Genomic DNA, 20,452 nt, shown 5'->3' on the forward strand with positions numbered 1-20,452 from the left:
CTGTCCAGTGTGTGGTGCTATAAACGCAGCTATAAACTACACACACTGTCCCCATATTGAAAGGTCAGCTCTTTAAAAAGTCATAATGAGCCTAATTTGGACAAATCTGTATGATGGTGCGACTGGTTACCGACTGATCTGACAGGAGCCTAAATCATTAACTGAGGATGAAACAGTAGTTCTGCTCTTACACTACTACTATTGTTTGAACAGTTTTCGAAAGAATTGAATTTGCCTTCTCAGGACTTTCATAACTTAAGAAACACAAGAGTGGCAGAACACAACGTAAAACCCCATCTGAACTAGAGAAACTGTATAAAAAAATGTATTATCAAATATTTACCAAATTATACAACATAAATACTCAACAATACTCAATAACTACAGTTTGGATATTACAAAAAAATCTGAAATTATTATAACTGTAGATGAAATTTGTGAGGCAACATTTGAAACTGAACAGAGACAAACAAAAAGCCCATCAGGACAACTTTTTGTTAAAAGAAAAACTCATCTGAAATAATAATAACAACAAGAAATTAAGTTGATTTTACTGAGATCATGTCCTCTGTGTTTGCATGTTGCTTTGTTGTCTGTTGATTTGGTTTCAAAAACTAACTACAAAATGTGCTCACCTCTCCAAAGCCTCCTTTCCCTAAAACTCTGTACTGTCGAAATGTGCTTTTCGTCACCGGTTGCCTGTTGGACACAAAAAGAAACAAATCAATAAAAGTCCAATTAAATACAAGTTTTTAAACCCTTTCTACTGCACCTCAGACAATAGGTCAACAGCTTAAAACCACATCAAGTTTATCAACATTAAGATCTTGAGGAACACCTTAGAAAGATTCGTGCTGTGTGACATTTGGAGATTTCTGTAAGAATCACATTTTTTGGCAATTGGACCATGAGCACTTTTCTTGTGTAAATTGCTCAGAAATCTCCTTATTGTGAATATCCACAGGAAGGCTGTTCATCCTCTAAACGCCCTCCATCTCTAGTTTGTGGTTGTACAGTTACATGAGGCTGTGATTTTCCTCAAAGTCACAAGTGACCGTATTAGACAGTGAGCTCAATAAAATGGCTCCTATGGGTGATGATGTCATCATCACACATGACAAATCTGGGCTCAATGAATCCACAAGAGTCTCGACTTTATAGTCAGACTCAATTTATGCCATTGAACCCAGCATGCAGACAACTTTAAATACACAATTCTTAGAAAATAACCCATTAATAATCCAAAGGGGAGACTTATGTTTACCATAGAACCCATTTCATATCTTCCTCTGAAAGATAGTAGTACCAAGGACATTTAAGAGGAGTTGAAGAGGTTAATTCAGTCCCATCCTACCATCCTATGTATTTATATGCAGGATAGTTTAAAAAAACAGGACATCTATGGTATAATTAAGATGAAGTTTGTCAGGGAGAAGTGTGATTACTTCTAAACGTTGGCTTCTTGGATCATAATTACTTGGTTTTAGGTGAATCTATGGTGAAAAAGATACTTGGAATGGAAAAGTTGACTGATACGGTTACAAATGTTCAATGTAAAGTATTGAACAGTGTAAACTTTAAAAACCTGGATAATCAGGTCAGCCATTGCGTGGGACTGAAGTCAACAGGGATGTTTCGGCATAACGAACAGACAGGCACGAACAGACAACCATGGCTACCAAAAGGAAACACCAACAACTTTATATGACTGCTGCCATGAAAACAGTTTTTGTATCCACAGTCAGTCAGCAGTTGATGGGTTTATGAGGACCACAAATAAAGCTGGTAACAAACACCAGCACCAATGACGTGGTCCCTCCTGGTACCAACACTCCCATCACATGTCCCTTTGGACAGTTTGGTCATTCAAGCAGGTAAATTAAATGGACCCTGGGGCATGCACTCATTAAAACAGGATGAGTCATTTACTGCTTAATAAGCCCTGTGGTGCTTGTTTTTAACACCGTTTTTCCATAATTGGAATTGGTTTGTGTAATGTTTATCCTCATATTGACCTGATGACTTTCTCGACTGACTATTTTCTTTGTCAAAGATTTAATACTTTCTTATCTTTAAAGGTCAAGAATGTAAAGGAACTAGTTGCGCTCTAGGCAGGCTATTAGTAACGACAACATCCTCCCTGCAACTCTGCATGCTTTATTTAGTTTTTTGTTTCATTTAAGTTACTGCTGGTGAACCGGTTTTTACATTTTGGTAGCAATATCAACAGTATAAACATGGTTTTATACAAAACTCAAAAAAGACTTAAGAAGAACCTTTTGAGAAGTTAAAGAGTTTAAAGTGGAGAAAAATATATTCTAAATCAGTAAATATCTGATTTAGGTAATAAGTAAGTAATAGTAATAATATAATCAATCAATCAATCAATCGAAATTGTCAGTTGTTGACATAGTTAACTAATGAACTTGTTAACTAATAGTTGGTCCCATGGAGACATTTTGGTAGTAAGTACCACAAAAATACTGAGGTTCAACCATCTGTTTATTTGGTAAATTAACTGTACTTATATTGGTCCTTTCACTCAAGGCACTATGGTTTTTACACTAAATATCTCACTCACCCATTCACACACATTCATACACTGATGGCATTGGCACTGGCATTGGCTGCCATGCAAGGTGCCAACTGCTCATCAGCTTTTGGGGGCTAACCATTCATACATATTCACACACCAATGGTGCGTGAGTAATCTGGGGTTCAGTAACTTGCTCGAGGACACTTCAACATGCAGATCGAACCACCAATCATCTGATTAGTGGATGACATGCTCTATCTCCTGAGCCACAGCTGCCTCTGCTATGTGTACTGGTATTTTTCTACAAAGTCAGATTAGATTTTATCTTCACTACACTGATGGTATGACAGAGCTACTAACAGCAGAGGAGAAGGTACATTGGCCAAGTTACCACTTCAGAACTACACTGATTGAGTGATTTAGTGCAGTTTTCTGTATGGCTTGTCTGAAACTTTATTTAGGATAACAAAGCGGACCTTAAATGACTAAGATCACATAACAGAGCCGTGTCAGCAAAACAATGAAGTTGGACAGGATGTTAACTGAGTGAAAAGTCAAAAAAGTCCTAGTTCTTCTTTTCTGGTATTGCTGTTGTCTTTTCGATGTGTTGCTATGTTCTGGCCTCCAGAGGTCCCCTGACTTTGGCTGTACTCCTGCCAGCCTTTCATCAGCCATTACCCAGCCCTGTTCAATCATCCCATTAGTCTGTGGGTTTAAAAGTCCATTCAGTTGGTCAGTCGATGCTAGAGCTACTAAGTTTCCAGTATTTGTGCTTTGGCTCAACTCCAGTTGAGTGTTTTTGCTGTCTGCAAGAAGCTTGTGTTTGTCCTGGGCATTTGTTGCACATGGTTCTTCATTCTCTGCTCTTGAGACCCAGATAAAGCCTTTATTTATGTTTTCATATGCAAGGACATGAAGTTTAACTGTGAAATATTGTTTTGTCTCCTCAGTCTTTTCTACTTTACAATGTCTAATAACCCAAAATGCAGCTACGCTTTACGCACTAACTGTATTCAAAATAATGACCTGGTATTTCGGAAAATACAGGTGTTTGTCATGAGCAATTTGCAGGTGTGGTGTGTGAAAATGCGCGCACACACACCCATTAACTAGAATCTACTGCTTCTCTGTAAACCACCAGTTGGCCTGAGACCAGGGGCAGGACAGGACAGAGATCTTCTTTTAGGTGTTGTCACTTCCAGCATCTTGTATCCAGGTAAAATCCAGAGCCACTTATTTATCTCTGTTGGTTAAATTACAAATCTGATTGCAGTGTGTCTCAGGTTTCCCGGCTATGTGTAAATCAGGCTCAGCCCTGGTTCAGAGGGTTCTGTTAATGTACCTGAAGCTGTTTGGTAACTGCCAAAAACACCAGAGGAAGAAACTTTTGAAACCCTACCCCTAATTATATACAACAATTAAATTCAAAGTTATTCATAAACTCATGAATGAATCGTATTTATTACGAGTTGTTACGAGTGACATCAAAGTTTTATTGTTCTCATAAGCTATGCGAGTTTTACAAAAGTAAATTACTTCTTGGCTTTTTACATTTCAATTTACATATGGTATAAACAAATATGATATATTTAGTTAACTTTGGAGTACTATTAGTCGATTAAAACACCTTTTTTCTGACATATAATGCACCAAAAAACGAATCTAATATTTAGAAGAATATAGGTGGTGGTAACATTCTTCTCATTTAACTGAACTACAAAGCAAATAAACATTTTTCCCCAAACGTTCCCAAACTTCAATGATGGTTTAAAGTGAATGTATATATTTTATTCTCCTAACAAACACCTTAACTCCAATTATGGTGGTGCTCTCTCTGTTTTTACTGCAGTTGAAAGATTAGAAATTCTCCTCTCTGGAGGGAATTCAGAGACCCTGTGGTTTGTGAAAACTTCTCCCAACCCCACTGGATATGCTGAAAAATTCAAGGTCATCGACCTTGCACAGTTCCTGGAAAGCTGACATACGGGGTTTTTATCCGTTGAGCAGCTTGTGGGCCTGCGGGAAACAGGCCTCATTCTGCTGTAAATAACGAGGAAAGAAGCCAACACTGTAAAAGGTTCCCGGTGGGCGCACAGATGCACCATCTGTCTCCACCTTCTCTCGTCCTTTTTGTTTCCTTGCTTTAATTTTCTTGATTTTCCATCTTCCTCTCTTCTTCCGTCACTCCGTCTTGGATTTAGGCCTGATCTTTTGGATCTACGTCACAAAAAGAGGATCCCTGGGGAGGGGATGGATTAGCATTTCATGTTGGTTGTTTCAGCTGATTTAACCATCAAACCTAAACACTGTGATCCACTGCGGGATAGACCGCATGTTTACAGCATCACAGAGGTTTTTCAAAGCCGAGTATGGGAACCATCAGAGTTCCCTGATGGGATGCAGACCCAGATAAACTTAATTTGTCTGTAAACAAAAGCGATCAAACTCACAACAACCATTATTCTAATGACAGATTTATTTCTCCACCAACAAATTAACACTTTTATGACTGCGGCAAGAACTGAGATCACGTTTTTTCTTGAAATTGATCCAGAATCTGCTCCCTTTTTCCCCAGGAAAATTCCTTTTTTTAAATTTATTTTTAGAATTTGTGTGTGTTTGCTAGTAATAAACCTGGACAGACTTCAAGAATCCATTTGATTCTCACATTAAACTGGCTCCAACTGTGGCTCCACTGGCTCCACTTTGATCTTTTCCACTTCTTTCAGGCCATTCCCCATAGGTGGCGTCACCGTGTCTATTTGACATCTGACAACCCACATATTTGATTTGATGTAGGCTTTTTATGCCAGATGTCCTTACTGACATAACTGCCGGGCCCAGTGGAGTTTCTATGTTCTGCTGTGGTTCTCTCCGGGTATTCCGGCTTCCTCCCAGAGTCCAAAGACTAATAGGTTAATTGGCCCATAGGTGTGAATGTGAGTGTAAATGATTGTTTGTCTCAGCCCTTCCGCCGAATGTCAGCTGGGATCCGCTATGGAAGACTGATGGATTGGATTGGATAAGAACGTTTTGTACATCTGAGGTTCTCATGAAGCCCATTGTTTCATTTACTTTCCGAGATAAAGTTAAAGTTGGTCACCGATGTACTTTTGAGAGCCTGATCGTAGTGTTTGAGTTTATTCATTCATGAAGAGCAATGGTCGTTGCATGCAAAAAGTTTGCAGGGGAGATAATCTCATAAATTATCTCTAACCAACAGGCTGAATGTCTCTTCTTGATGTCATTTATGGTACAATTGCTGTATCTAAGTAAATTTATTTAAAATAAATGCGTAAGCAGCACCTCTCTTTGTTCCCGGGGGCCCGTTGAAAGTTAGGTTAGTAGTCTGCACTGAACCAGGTAAAAGAGCTTTTATATGAGGTGATGTTTCCTAGGACTGGAAATATTTAAAATAGCTGTGTGACTTTTAATCATTGCTGCAGAAACTTTTGACAAACTTTTAATTATATTTATTTACCTGGTTTGACCTCCTGAATCACTCTAATCACTCTCTCAGGTTTTATCTGTAACACACTAAACTCACTTATGTCCAACATGACTACAACAACAGCCTGTCCTGAAAGTCACCTCACTGCTTAAAATTCAACTGTGAAACTTCAAAGTTGTGCAACTTAAAGCTTCTCTCTTGAAACATGTAACGGTGATATCACTGCAAAGTTCATGGATTGCGTTGTTCTCACACCCGTAACCCGGAGGACATGAGGACACTGGAGAGAGGAAGGAATGAGACAACTCTCTGAGCATGTTGTTACTGGTACTGCGGTGGAGTTTAAATCTAACGTAGCCTCTACATGAGCCTGAGTGAGCTTTTAAGTGGCGTGTGTGTAAAGACGTTATGCTGATGCACACAAAAGAGAGAAATGGCAGTGAACGGAAGCAGAAACAAAGAAACACTCATGCGAAACTTTACCTCTCCAACCACTTCCACTGGAGGAACCTGTTGTAGTACATGCTGTCGAGGTAGTCTGCGAAGGGCGCCACACTCAGGTAGTCGTGGATCAGTCTGGAAAAAAAGAGTTAACAACCATTTTGATGACTGATTTAATTATTCTTTTATTATTATTATTATTATTATCAAGCAAAAATGGTTCTCTGATGTGAGGATTTGCTTGGAAACTGTTTATCTATGGTATATCTTCATAGTCTAAACAATAAATGTACTCATTAAAGAAGTAAACAAGAGATGAATCAATAATGAAAATAAGTGTTAGTTGCACCCCTAGTTACTTTTTTTATCCAGTGAATTATCTGCACATTGTGGAACTGAAACTGATTATTTCATAACTAAATCAACTACTTCAACTAAAACATTACCAAGAACCAGATTCTCTTGGGATCAGTGTTAATTTTGTTGAAAACAATGATGAAAAACATTTTTTCCACAATCAAGAAGACAGTGACAAGCTAAAGACAAATCTTTGATATAAAAAAAAAATAATTTAATGTTTTGTTTTCTTTTTACTGACAAGATGGGACTAACACAAACACAAACCAAAGGAAACTTAATTTGGTCACTATTTTGCACCATAAATTGCGATTCAGAAGCTGAGCACATGAAATAAACAAAGCCAAAACACAACAGGTAGAGTATCAGAGTTCAGACTGACTGTGGAGATTTGACCGGTCTGAACGTCTAATTGGTGGCCACAGCTTGATATTGGGCTGCGTTTTTCCTAAAGTTGGATCCGGTTCAGTCGCCTTAGGTTTCTGCAGTTTTTTGTGGACCTCTGCTTCCTGCAGCGCTGCAGCCAAAACTCATTACCCCCATTGAAATGAATGGAAAATACCAGTGTTTTTGCCATAGTGTTGGATCCTGTCTGAATGGGGCATTAAGTCCTGTTTGGCTTCACTTCAATCAATCGTTTCTTGCATAATAATTTGGATTTTACGTTATAAACACTGTTCAGTTCACTGAAAAACTGTCAATATGCTGCTGCGTGGCGCTGATACAGGAAGGATTTACTTGTTTTTAGTCCACAGTCTTGATCAAGGTCACGGTTTGACTGAAACACTGACAAATAAAACAGTAATATGTAATTTATAAAAAATAAAATAACTCAGATAGTTGCTGTTTTTAGAAACATGTTACTGACAGGAACAATGGGAACAACCCTAACCAACCTCCTTATAAAACACATGAAGATGAACAAAGCAGCAGAGTTTGTAGTGTTAATACGGTGTACAGCACTGTAGTAAATTAGTCATGTCTTCTACTTGATGTGGCTTGAAAAACAAACTGGCCTCTGCGCTGCCTCACACCTACGCAACAAGCATGAACACAGCCGTTAGAGGATATTACTCAATGTGTGAGTGTTGATTATGGAATGAGCAATGAAGTCTTCCCCATCACAAACAACGTGAAACTGAGTATTTTTCTTTCCATCTTTTGTGTATGTATCTCTTTATCCTATTTCTGATAAGGATAAGAATCATTTAAATTTCTTCTGGATTTAAAGTAGATGTTGTTCTGCATCACAGATAAGAATCGACGTGGTTAGGGCTCTCAACCACTATACAATGGATTTCCTCATTTGAGAAATACTGGAGAACAAATCCAGTGTTACAAAAAGCTGCCCTGCTGTGTCATGAACTTTATTGCGATATCTGAAACATAGGAAACATAGGAACATAGGAAATAAATAGGATTTTGAAAAGTTTGAATTCCTCTAGTTGATGAAAAAAATGCATGCTGGGATACTTTTCTAGTCCACACAAGTCAGCTTTGAAAACATTCCCCATTTGAGATGGACTTTGAACAGTGTGACTGATGACTGTCAGTCAACGAGAACACGAGTACAGACAAGAACTCAAGAGAAGTCTGAGGTGTTAAAGGGTTAGTTCAGTTAGTAGATGGTGGTTGGCACGCCCCCCAATGTACTGCTGTGGACGGGGACAGCAACAAAGCATATTTTAGACACAAAAAAAAGGTACATTAACCTCGCAGAACACAGGATTTGCTGGTTCACTGCTGCCTGTTAGTTGCTTTTAATTCAATTCAATGTATTGTATTGTATGTCATATATAATCATTCAATCAGCGAAATGTTTTTGCCCGTGGCCACTTTTTACTGACTATGGATCAGTACCTCATAGAACTCCACTTCAGGTAACCTAAACTTACCCTTTAAGTTGCCCTGGGCTTCAGACTCGCCAACAAACGTGCAACTTGGTTGACTTTAACAACAACAACTCATCAAATAAAGTCACAACGACTTGAGTCACTTGGACTTGAGCCCTGTGACTTGAAAGACTTGAGATTCTGCCAAGAATCCGAAGCAGAGACAGAGCCGACATTCAGATCAGCGTTCCCTACAAAAAGTCTTCTGCAGGGTTTTAATTTTTTTTCAATGCCTGATTGTGCGATCACACAGGATTTCTTTTTAACTATGCAAAACAGACAGACATTCACAGAGATGAGGGTTTAGATAATCTGTGAAAAGAGCTAACACTGATCACGGTAATCCTTTGTGTTTCATGGCAAATGGAACAGATCTGGTTTGTTGCCACAATTCAATCAGTTAGAGTTAAATTTGGTAGCACTTGCTTTGGTTTGCACACATCTCATATGTAATTTCCCGCACATACCACTGTATTATCATGGTAATCTGATTATTGGGTTAGTGGAAAGACTACGTTTATTTCATTTCCGCCCCTGAAAAGCCTGAAAAACTTCAGGACTTCTCCAAAGCCTTAAAGACTTCAAAACATGAAGGCTTTGACCAAGCTATGTGTCCCATTCCTTGTCTGAAAAAATAACAAAATAATGGACCAAAATAAACAAGCACAGATGGGACCCCTGTGATCTTACTTGGTACAGTCCTTGAAGAGCTCTTTGCAGGCCTCCTGCTGTAACCTCTCAGCGCATGGAGCCATCATGGCCTCCTCCACCTCAGGCACGTGGTCCTCCGACTGCACCGCAAAAAAAAAAAGGAAAAAAAAGAAAAGAAGAAGTCCAGGTAAACACAGTGACTCAACTCTGACAGTAAACTCAGAGAGGAAAGCCAGATGAACTAGGTTTAAAACAGCGCAGGAAGATGATTGTTCTCAGCACTCCGGCGAGTTCAGACTTGTTTCAGATACAGACAGAAGCGGTGAGTCTGAAGCACACAGAGGACGAGTTATCAGGAAGAACAGGGAGAAACTTAAGCCTGCTCGCGACTGCAGACATGAAGGCTGAATTTTTGTATTTATGTACTGTGCAGTATCACTGTAAAACGTTAATCTTCAAAGGACGATTCCAGTGGTTTAGATTAGATTTCTAACTTCAGAGATTCCTGTCAGGTCATAATAAATCACATTCCCGTGGTGCATTCATGAACACTCTGTAAAGTATAAAGTAAGCTCTGTTGTTAAAAATTAAATTGAGCTATTCCACTCTGGATTTTTTTTAGCATGATTCCCTTTCGTATTGTCGGGATAAATAATACTTTATATGTATATGAATGCATCACTTAATTGTGTTGTACTTCTATACATTATTTATACCTGGATTTCTCAAAATTTTTACGCCACATACAACCTCAGAAAATATTTGTCTCTCCAAGAACCACCATTATGACAGACATCAGCACTGTGTGATGTCAGACAGTTCTGTTTTACGATCTGCAAAGTAAAATTATTATGTTTTGTCATTGGAGTCTGGTTGGCTGCAGAACCTTATTTGTTTTGATCTGAGATGCTCTTGTGCCATTTGGTAGTAAATGGCTTAAACATGCAAAGCTGTCAGTGTAACCTTTAAAAACTGACAGCTACTGCCAAAATCTATGATGGTCTTGAAATTAAGACTTTTATTAATAGCTTTTTTTTCTGCAGAGAAACATAGAAGTCAAAGCAGCAGCTACCTTTGGGTTGAAGTATTTTTCGACGAGTTCCTGACCGCACTCCTTCCTCTTCTCATCTGGAGTCACTTCGTATTCCGCCTGCAGAGAAACACATCAAGACCACATTAACCAGAGGTGACCATCGACTTTGGCCCATATCCTGGTTTCAGAATCACCCTTGAAGGAAGTTTACTGTGGGTCCCAAATGTAACAAATGAAACAAGCTGAAATAAACAAGAATAAACACTCAGTAGGATTCAATGAAGAGTTTTTCAATATTTATTGCAAAATTTCATGACTTAATGGTTGTACATTTTTATTTATCCATTATTTACCTAATGCTGAACACTTTGGGTCTTGATACAGTAAATCACGACAATGTGTGACGCAGATATAGTTGAAGTTAAGTTAAACCAACCGATCAAGACTGAACATGAATGTAAAGCAGATTACAGGTTAATAATAATATGAACCTGTTGCTTGTGCAGTGGTAGCATTTTCACAACAATGGAGATTAACCATCAGGGAAGTAGATTTACAAAACAGATTTATTTAAAAGGTCATGTTTGTCACCTTTTAAAAATTAACAAGTGCATAAGAAAATACCATCTCCTCCCCTTTTTTCTTTTTATTCCATGTATCAGGAGGCATGTGCTTCAACAAGCCAATCAAATTTGTCTGGTCAATGGGGAGCTGATGCAAACAGCACCGCCTCCTGTGTGAGCATCCCCTCCTTTGGCATACACAGTGGATCTAGCTTGCTGGCTGACACAAACTGTTCTGTTTCTGCTGGCATTACTGGCTCAAGCTGAGCTATATTATTAACCTCTTCCGCTCCCCACAGACAGCAATGTGTTGGCCAATACAACGCTACTGAAGCTACTGGTATCACATGAAACTAGAAGACCTAATGCATCCATTGATACCAACCATGGCATGTTACCTTGTCAGGAAGGGGGCTAGATACCAGCCTCATGAAACTGTACAACCACAGACAAGGGCGTTCAGAAGATGGATGGCTTTCCTAGAGATATTTACGATAAAGAGCAATTTATACAAGAGAAGTGCATGCCATCCAGATGCCAAAATATGACATTCTTACTCCAAAATGTCAAATTACATCTCCAAATGTCAAAAGATTTCGATAATTTTTTTTTGACAAAATCACAGCAATAATTTTCTGTGTTGTTCCTCAAGGTCTTGGTGTCTTAATCAGTATCTCAGAGGATTTTTGACAACTTTTATCCATTTAAGTCTTTAAAATGGTTATTTTTACACCAAATATGTGTAAAAACTTGCAAAAATTGCAGAAGAAACAATGTTCATAACAGGTTGTGCATTAAATCAGTAAACAGAAACCTCTATGACTTGCTTAGTTAGTTTTTAATTAGCCTGTAACCATCCATTTGGACTATTTGACATTTTGTACATCAGTGACACAATCTGATCATATCATCATGATGATATAATGACTGCGCTGCTGGTCAATAACTAATAATATTGAATGATTGCTCATCTGCACCACCAGCGCTCTGTTTGTCCACTGAAACCTCTCGAGGCCGCGACTTCAGAAAACCCAATTTAAGATTTAATTGACGAGTTTGGGGAGGCCTGTTCCACACCCTGCAGTACACGAACTGATTGTATCTATTCCTCCTCACATCAAGCCATCCCTCTGAATGACTTACAGTAAAATGAGTCTGACTGGAAAACTCCAAAGTGCTTCCTCTACCCTCTCACAGCGAGAGCCTGTAAACTAATGCTAAGTGACAGTGGAGACGGTTCAAATCTCATTTTCCTTCTCTAGCTCGTCCTCTCGTAGAGTTCTCAGAGAAGACGGGAAGCGGTTGTGGGGAGGGGGGGACATAATTGCTCTATATGTGAGTCGTATCCGCTGGACGACTGAAAGCTGTAAAGCAGTTTGGCTGAGCTGGTCGGTCAGACTGGAGCCTCGCTGCCTTCATAAAAACAGATGGAGGTCTTCATCAACCTCTCCACTCATCACACCTGACAGCAAACACATACTGATTGATTGACTGGTGAATTAACGTGATGTAACTTCACACATCAGAGACAGGAAGGCAAATAGAGCACACATTTATGTGATAATAGCAGATTATTTCTAAATGGGACGATGGGATGAACTTTCTCATCAACGTTGGTTAATTAAAGGTTTACTTCGACTAAACTAGTGCTGGTGATTGCTTGGTGGTGAGCGATAGAAACTTCTGTTCTGGTGTGTTTCTGGTTAAACAAAAAGGTATAATTATAGAGATGCTTTCCATAATGTTGTCAGACACATCTGAGCCTGTCAGCGGCAAAAACAAGTACTTTTAGAATTACATTGTCACCATTGCAGCCTATTTGCGATCAAGGTAACTTGATGAATTAAGGATTTATTCCGACTGAGCTTTTGGTGAGTTTTATTTTGTTTCTGTCCCGTTCAGTGTTGAAATGAGACAGAGATGCTTTCTGGCACATTTGCTCCCAAGGTTTAGCTACGTTGTTGGCCACTGCAGTCTGTTTGGGAAATACTTCCACATCTAACTTGATTTGATTTCAACCAAACCAGCGTTGATGGTTGTGTGAAAGACAGCGGAAAGACTGACAAAGATGGTTTTGGTGAATTTTATTTTGTTTCTGTTCAATTTGAAGTTTTGATGTTAAAATGATGTACAAGGTAAAATGACCAGTTTCTGAGTCTGGTGGAGAGCAACAGCGCTTAAACTGTTTCTGGTTAAACAAAAAGGTATGTCTCTGTATATATCCTTTCCATAGTGTTTCCATAATGTCAGAAATTAACAATCTAAGCCTGCCAGTGGCAAAAACAAGCACTTTTAGTGGACATACTTTGACAGGCGCATTTGTTTTTGTACTGAATATTTTCACATCAAACTTTGGTTTGGTTAAAATAAACCCTCAATCCACAGAGTTTGGTAGTTGTTAAAAAGACAGTGATGGTTTTGGGGTGTTTAATTATGTTTCTATGTGAGTTGTTAGTTTTGTCAATGGAGTCTGGTGGGCCATAGCCTTAAAAAAGTCTAGTCTGTCTCTTATTTCCTGATGAGTAAAAAATATCAACATCTTCAGAATCGAAATATAGAAGTCCATCAAGTAGCCAAGAATCACTGGTGCCAATGTCATGATGACGGCCTCCAGTATCTCAAGCTGATTTCATTGTCTTTGATGCGGTACTGCAAAGTTTGCACCTTTGTTAAATCGGTAAGAGAGAAGAAGCAAAGGTGTGATGAGTCACACACATCTGTCTGTTGTGCGTGTGAGTTCATTTGTAGTAATGAGACGGAAATAAGGCAGAAGAAACTTCAAAGCCACACTTCGCCTCTTTGTTATTTCTGTTTGAGTGTTTGTGTGTCCATAAGAGTGAAGGAGGAAACCCACACGCACACGCACACACACACACACACACACACACACACACACACACAGTGTGAATAAAACAAGAGTGTGACTGAAACATTCCTCAAGCGAGCAGAGCGAGTAGTGAGCCGTTCACTGTGACAGATGAGGTCAACAGAAAGTGTGTGTGTGTGTGTATGTGTGTGTGTGTGTGTGTGTGTGTGTGAGTGTGTATCATGGATACAACATGGGAGGTAGAAAAAGGCGACACACTGACGCACTTCTTTCTCCTTTGCTCCCAGAAGTCAACAGTTCCTGTATTTCATTAAACAGATATTAAACTCCACTTCCTCCTCCTCCTCCATCTCACTACAAACTTCAAGTGTTGGAGGCAGTTGAGTATAATTAAAACTTCCTGCATCAAAGACCCAACATGAGAACAAGCTCAACAATTTACTTCCTCCAGCTGCCTGTAAAACAACTTTAAAAAACACAGTACTTTAAAGGATCACTTTACCCAAATCATAAAAAATGCATCTTCTCACAATTAGCTCTAGTTTTTTTTAGTTATTTAGAAATCTGTCTTTAAGATTTCTGCTCAATGAATATAAAATAGCCCTCCAGAGCAGAAATCCTCTGAGCACCTCAACACAGTCTGAGATGGCTGAACTTCAGCTAAGCAAAAGAACTGAAAAGAGACTGAAAGCCATTTGTCTTTGGGATGTTTATAGAGAGGGGGATGCCTCATCTGCAGAGAGGCATGGAGGGCTGCCATTGGCCTACTTCATCAGACTGTGACCATTGATGTCAGATCAGAAAACTCTCAAATGAGTCACCTTTTACTCGTATATGGGTCATAGGACTATTTTGTTATTTAGGTGTAAAGACAGACATCATATCTGGCTCAGATAAAATGGTATAAAACGATAAATTATTAATAAGGTTCTGTCCAAAAGTCAAAAATATAAACAGGTTAAAGGTAAGAGAAGTGAAGAGAAGTGATGTAGAGTTAAGTGTAGAGACAGACGGATAACTCTGTATCGGTAAAATATCCTGCCTCTATTACATATCTAGTGTTTGATGACCATGTTTGAGGGATTATTGCAAATAATACATGTTTATGTTTATATATATTTCAAGAACATCAGCCAATATATTGATAATTACACCATAATATGGGGTATTGGTTGGGCTCTAGTTATACTTATTACATAATTTTGTTGAAATCTCAATTTTGATTGGTCAATTACAGCAATCTACGGTGTGTTATTTCTGAATATACAGCCCGTCTATTGTGATGTTTTGATGTGCCGTTGAAGTCAGGAGACATATTGTAAATGTCCACTTGAGTCTGGCTCCAGAAATGAGTCAGTCTCCATTAATCCCCATGTTAAAATGTCCAGATTCACAGCAGAAATAAACATGTTAACATCCTGGTACAAAAACAGTTTTGGTCACTGTAGCTAATTTCCCCGTTCATGACAACTGTACTGAGGATTCATTTTTTAATATAACTCAGCCGTTCAAATTATATTTAGGCTTAACGTTATACTGCTTTGGTTGACAGGTGGGTGCCATTACAAATAACTTTTATTGGCCTCAAGTCCATCGAAGATCCACGTCTTTGCCGATTTTTACATTAGACAGGAGACGGCAGAAGCACTGCCAAGATGGCGACAACCAGAGTCACCACACTCTATGGGAGACTACGTTCTCTTACATGATATAACATTATTTTCTTTGTCTTTTCTTTATTTTTTATTTGTCAGACAAGTTGTTCTGAGTTGACATTTTTTGTGTTGTTATTCTTACCCTTGTCTTCATTTTTTATCTGACACCTTCTCACCACAGCGCAAACCAACAATGATCTTGAGGTGTGAACAAAACAAGAAAACACACACATGCCTCCCTTATGTAACAAGAACTGAGCAGAATTTCAGGGAACAGAGAAACAAGTCCTTGAGACCCCCACGTCATTCATGCACACACACACACACACACACACACACACACACACACACACACACACACACACACACTCTTCATTCCTTTTGTCTTTCTGCACTCGTATTCATGGAAAACTCTCAAACTCTCCAACCCAAACACACACTTCCAGGAACAAGACAAGCATCCACACACACACTGTTCTTACCACAGCATCCAGGAACTTGACGCAGCGTCTGAGCTCAGGTCGAGTGTCACAGAACTGTCTGAACAATAACCGTCCGATGGGCTGCCGCTCACAGAGGCTGCTGTAGTCCTTCTCTATGGGCACACAGAGAGACGCTGATGTTAGCTTTCAGTCCAAAATAAAACATCAATTACCAGATTTTTCGGCAGTGTGTTATCGTGGAGGCGGCCACCTCTTTATCTCAGGAGGAACTGTGATGATGAATAATATTACTTTATTGACCTTTCAGGAAAATGAGCAGTAAAAGACCATGTATTTAATAAGTGAGGTGATTACACTTGAGAACAGCTGTTATCACTAGGCATCTCTCTGTGGAAAGACCCAAAATCCATGCCAAAGTGAGAAGAAGGCAGGGATTCTGGGAGCAGAAAAGACAGTACAAATCACGCGTGCCATCTGTTATCATGGGGAATCTAAGATCTACCTGATGACCTCACTTCAGGCTCGCTTTCAACTTGTGAGAGGGGGCAGCTAAAGACAGACAGGAAAGCAAAGGAGAGAGAGTGGGACTGACACACAACGAAGGAAACGTCTGTAGACCACAGGCTGGAGTCAGAACAGGGTCACTGCAGGAAGTACTCAGCCTTTTGTACCAGTTGATCCACCAGGGTGCCCCTATTTATTCATTTATTAGTATTTTTACTATCCACTTTGTATAATTTGAGGTGCTATAATAAGTGAATCTTCCCGTTGTGGGATGATTGAACATGTAGGGGTTAAAGTTAAAGGATTTCCCACTTTAATCTATTTGATAAAATCTTAAAATTCATGTTTTCAGGTTTTAGACTGTTGGTCAGACAAAACAAGTCTTTTAAAGATAGAACCTAGGAACAAAAATGTAAAAGAAGCTTTTACCTTACCACAAACCACTCAACCAAACCAATTAAAACATTTATTTAACTCCTTCACTCCTATTTATTTGGTCTTGGCAATCCATTAGTACTATAAAAGAGGCTTTTGCCTCCTCCTTTCCCAGTATTTCCTGTCATTTCCCCTCCCCTGTTTGTGTGTGCTGCCGGGTGTGGCCTCAGGTGCTGCCTGTTTCCCATCATTCAATCAACCTGCACAGGATAGAAGACTGGTTCAACTTCACAGACTTGTGATAACAATGTTATGTCCACACCAATGATTCACTGGAAACCTGCGTTGTCTGTCTGTCTAACCCCGATTTTGTCAGTAACGTCAGCAGTCAAAGTGTGTGTATGCAACGTGTCGTGAGAGATTGTTGTCTGAAAGAAAACAACGCAACAATGCACGGCAGAGAAGAGAGAGAGCGTCAAGGCCAGGAAGGCGCGGTCGATATAGCGGGAAGTCACCAAGCACAGCTACTTTCAACTAAGGTGATCATGCCGCCCCTCAGGCACCTGCCGCACTAAAGACACAACACAAAAGGTAAACCAACCAGGGGACCGTCTCACACACTGTGCCTTCACCAGCCCTTCTGGATCACTCACCTCAGTCATATCCACTTTTAGGAGTTGTGTTGAAACCATCCCCACTAGTCTCAATAAACAGCTTTACCTGATCTTGGTCTTTCTCTGCATATTAGCTTAACTGAAAACACTGATAGCTACATAGCAACAGTACTACAGTATTAGTACTACACTGGTCATTGGTAGTGTTTCTATTTTTATTTATTTTTTCTTATTTGATATATCTAAAGATCCAGTGCGTAAGATTGTATGTTACGCAAAAAACGGATGTGCCAATTATAGAATGAACACGACACACACATACAAGGTATACCAACAAATAGGATCCAATAGTATTATTAATAGTATCATAAAGGAAGATGCCGTGTCATGTCGTGTGTTATTATTATCTCAGGCACTTATCGCCTAACTTATCATATTATTAAATGTCCATCTTCACAGCAGAAATAAACATGTTTACAGCCTGGTACAAATAACGGTTTAGCCTTTATAGCTAATTTCCATGTTCGTTACAACTGTACTGAGTCTGAATTTTATATAATTTTATATAAATGAGTGAGGTTTAAAATTGTTTACTCACTTATATTCTTCATTAGTCTGTTGGGCTAAAGTTCGTGTCAAAAGGTCAATCTGATCATTTTGCCATTTTTAAAATGTTTAACAAATGTTTTTTTAGTCTAACCTGTAGCAATTTTGTTTTTATAATAAATATTGTGTTTGGTACATGGGAACAGCAGCTGATTAGTTTGATAAAAATTTGTTCTGGCTCTTTAGAAAATCTGATATGACACACTTACTTTGGCTGCAAGTCCTTGTATGCTATAGTATGTGTGATCCTACTCTGGGAGTCAGTTCTCAGTCTCGTTTTTATTGTTTCTTTCCTATCTTTTGTATCTTCCTCTTCTCAAGAGTTCAATGTAACTGAGAACTGAACCTGCCCATTGTTATCCTGAGTAATCGATTCATTATTTTAAATACAAAATGTCATATTTTCCTTCCTTATTTTGAAAAACACTTTGACGTCCTTGTTTCTTCCAGCTGATTTTAGCTCCCTCTGAACCCCCCCTCACAAGCTTCCCACAAAGATTTGGTTATCGTACAGTAGAGTGGGTGGTAAAACACCGCTGTATTTTTCTGTTTCTTGTAGCTTCCTGGTTGTGCTGTGACAACTGTTCAGGATCAAGAGCAACATCTAAAAAAATACCTGGACTGTACCTGATATTTGGGGCAAATAAAAGCAGAACTTGTGATAATGCACTACATGTTTTGTAGTTTGACAAAGTTCCCATCCTAGATATGTGTCAGACATCAGACATGAATCCATTTATGTGTTTTTAACCTTTTAATTATCCTCCAAAAGGTCAGGGGGAAAATTTGGTTTTCTCTGATGATAACAAGTCGATAATAATAGATAATAATAATAGTCAACAATAATAGAAATATGACTGTCTGAGTGTGACAGGAAACAAATTTAATATTCAAATAGCGGCACACACAGCTGCTGTTATCAACGGCTATTTTATGATAATATTTGCATACATATGGAGTCTGATTCACAGGAACAGTGCTGTTAAGGTGCAGAGGCAAATGAGCTGCAAAAAATAAACAGCCAGGCGTGCAGTTGGAAGCTATCTGTGGATAGATTTAGATCAGAAGGTTAAAATGACGTTCAAACACTATTTTGGAAAAAGGTCTTCTAGAAACAGACTTTATGGATCCACTATTGCTCTTATTGGAAGTATCACTGGGTCACCACAGACCAGTGTTACTGGTCAGTGTTACTGATACTGAATGTTTTGTTGACGATTGCAAGACAAAAATTACCATTAATTGGATGAAACCTCCCAGTAGACTGAAGATCTTTTGGACTGTTGGTCAGACATTAAAAGACGCCACTTTGGACTTGTAATTGCCATTTTTCAATGTTTGCTGATATTTTGTGGACAACTAGTTAACTGAAAAAATAATGGTAGGATAGAAGTTAAAGTACATGTAGAGACACACCATGAAAAAGAAATCACTTGAACTACATTTCAGGTCTTTAACAAATGATGGAATATTATTTAATGCTGTTGAATCACTGGTTATTTGTAGCCTTGACAAACCACACGTATAATATAATATATATAACATCTGCTGTTGACTGGTTTGTGTTCAGCTTTGCTTCAGGACTAAAGAAAAATACATGCACCAAGGAAATGCTGATTTGAATTTATGACTCATGTGGATGCAAAGCGACTCAGGAAGCTTTACGCACAAACAAATGTGATTCAGGGTGGAGCAGAGAAGAAGAAAAGAACAAAATGATCTGCAGTACCATCCAATCAGACCAAACTGACTTACGAGTCGAGGCAAACAGTTCCGGCTAATATAACACAGAATCTCTGCAAGATTTACAGATAGCGATTCAAGTCCAAACTCGAAAGTAAAGACAAGCCACAACAACGGGATTATAAAATAACAAATCGGTGTGTTGCTGGGAAGTAATGAAAGGAAAGATTGTTGGTTTGGTTTTGCAACAAGCACATTTGCATTAACAATGTGACATTTTGAATATTTTACTGTTTATTTGATTTATGGAGTTCTCAAGCTTCAACCAGTCAATGTTTTCTTTGTTGTAGCTTCTGATATTCCCAGGTCAGTGAAGAGTTTGTCAGTAAACATGACAGGAGGTTTAAGGTTTCCACTGCCACTAGGGTCAAGTTTGAAGTAGTCACAGAGAACAACTTCCAGGTTGCGAGGTGCTGTGTTACAAGTTACTCAGATCTGGGTCTATTACAACAATTGCGATATGTTGTCATTGTACCACATGGGTGGCAGCTAGTTGTAGTTAACTTTTTTATATCCACCACCATAAAGTCTGTCTTGTCTTGTTGTCATCACAATTTTTATTTTCACTGGAAGGACTATTAAAATCATGACGATGTGGGTGTCGGTTAGCTCAGTCAGTAGAGCATCTGCCCCATGTACGAAGGCTCAGTCCTTGTCCTGACCTGTGGCCCTTTGCTGCATGTCATTCCCCATCTCTATCTCCCCACATTTCTATCACTCTTCAGCTGTATGTAAAGCTTGAAAAGGCAAATATCTAAAAG

At 38.9% G+C, this 20,452-nt stretch overlaps 1 protein-coding gene across 2 annotated transcripts in view; it reads right to left on the reverse strand.

Moving 5' to 3' along the window:
• grk6 (G protein-coupled receptor kinase 6) overlaps nt 1-20,452 on the reverse strand; it is a 53,326-nt gene that overhangs the window by 14,679 nt on the left and 18,195 nt on the right. For both annotated transcript variants that reach the window (XM_027273321.1, XM_019263255.2), the window contains exons 3-7: nt 15,889-16,001; nt 10,401-10,478; nt 9,368-9,468; nt 6,471-6,563; nt 636-699 (exon numbers count right to left, since the gene is read on the reverse strand). In XM_027273321.1, coding sequence (XP_027129122.1) covers nt 636-699; nt 6,471-6,563; nt 9,368-9,468; nt 10,401-10,478; nt 15,889-16,001 — 449 coding nt within the window. The remainder of the gene's footprint in view (nt 1-635; nt 700-6,470; nt 6,564-9,367; nt 9,469-10,400; nt 10,479-15,888; nt 16,002-20,452) is intronic.

This window comes from Larimichthys crocea, chromosome XXII (assembly GCF_000972845.2).
Source record: "Larimichthys crocea isolate SSNF chromosome XXII, L_crocea_2.0, whole genome shotgun sequence".
Classification (NCBI taxonomy): Eukaryota; Metazoa; Chordata; class Actinopteri; family Sciaenidae; genus Larimichthys; species Larimichthys crocea.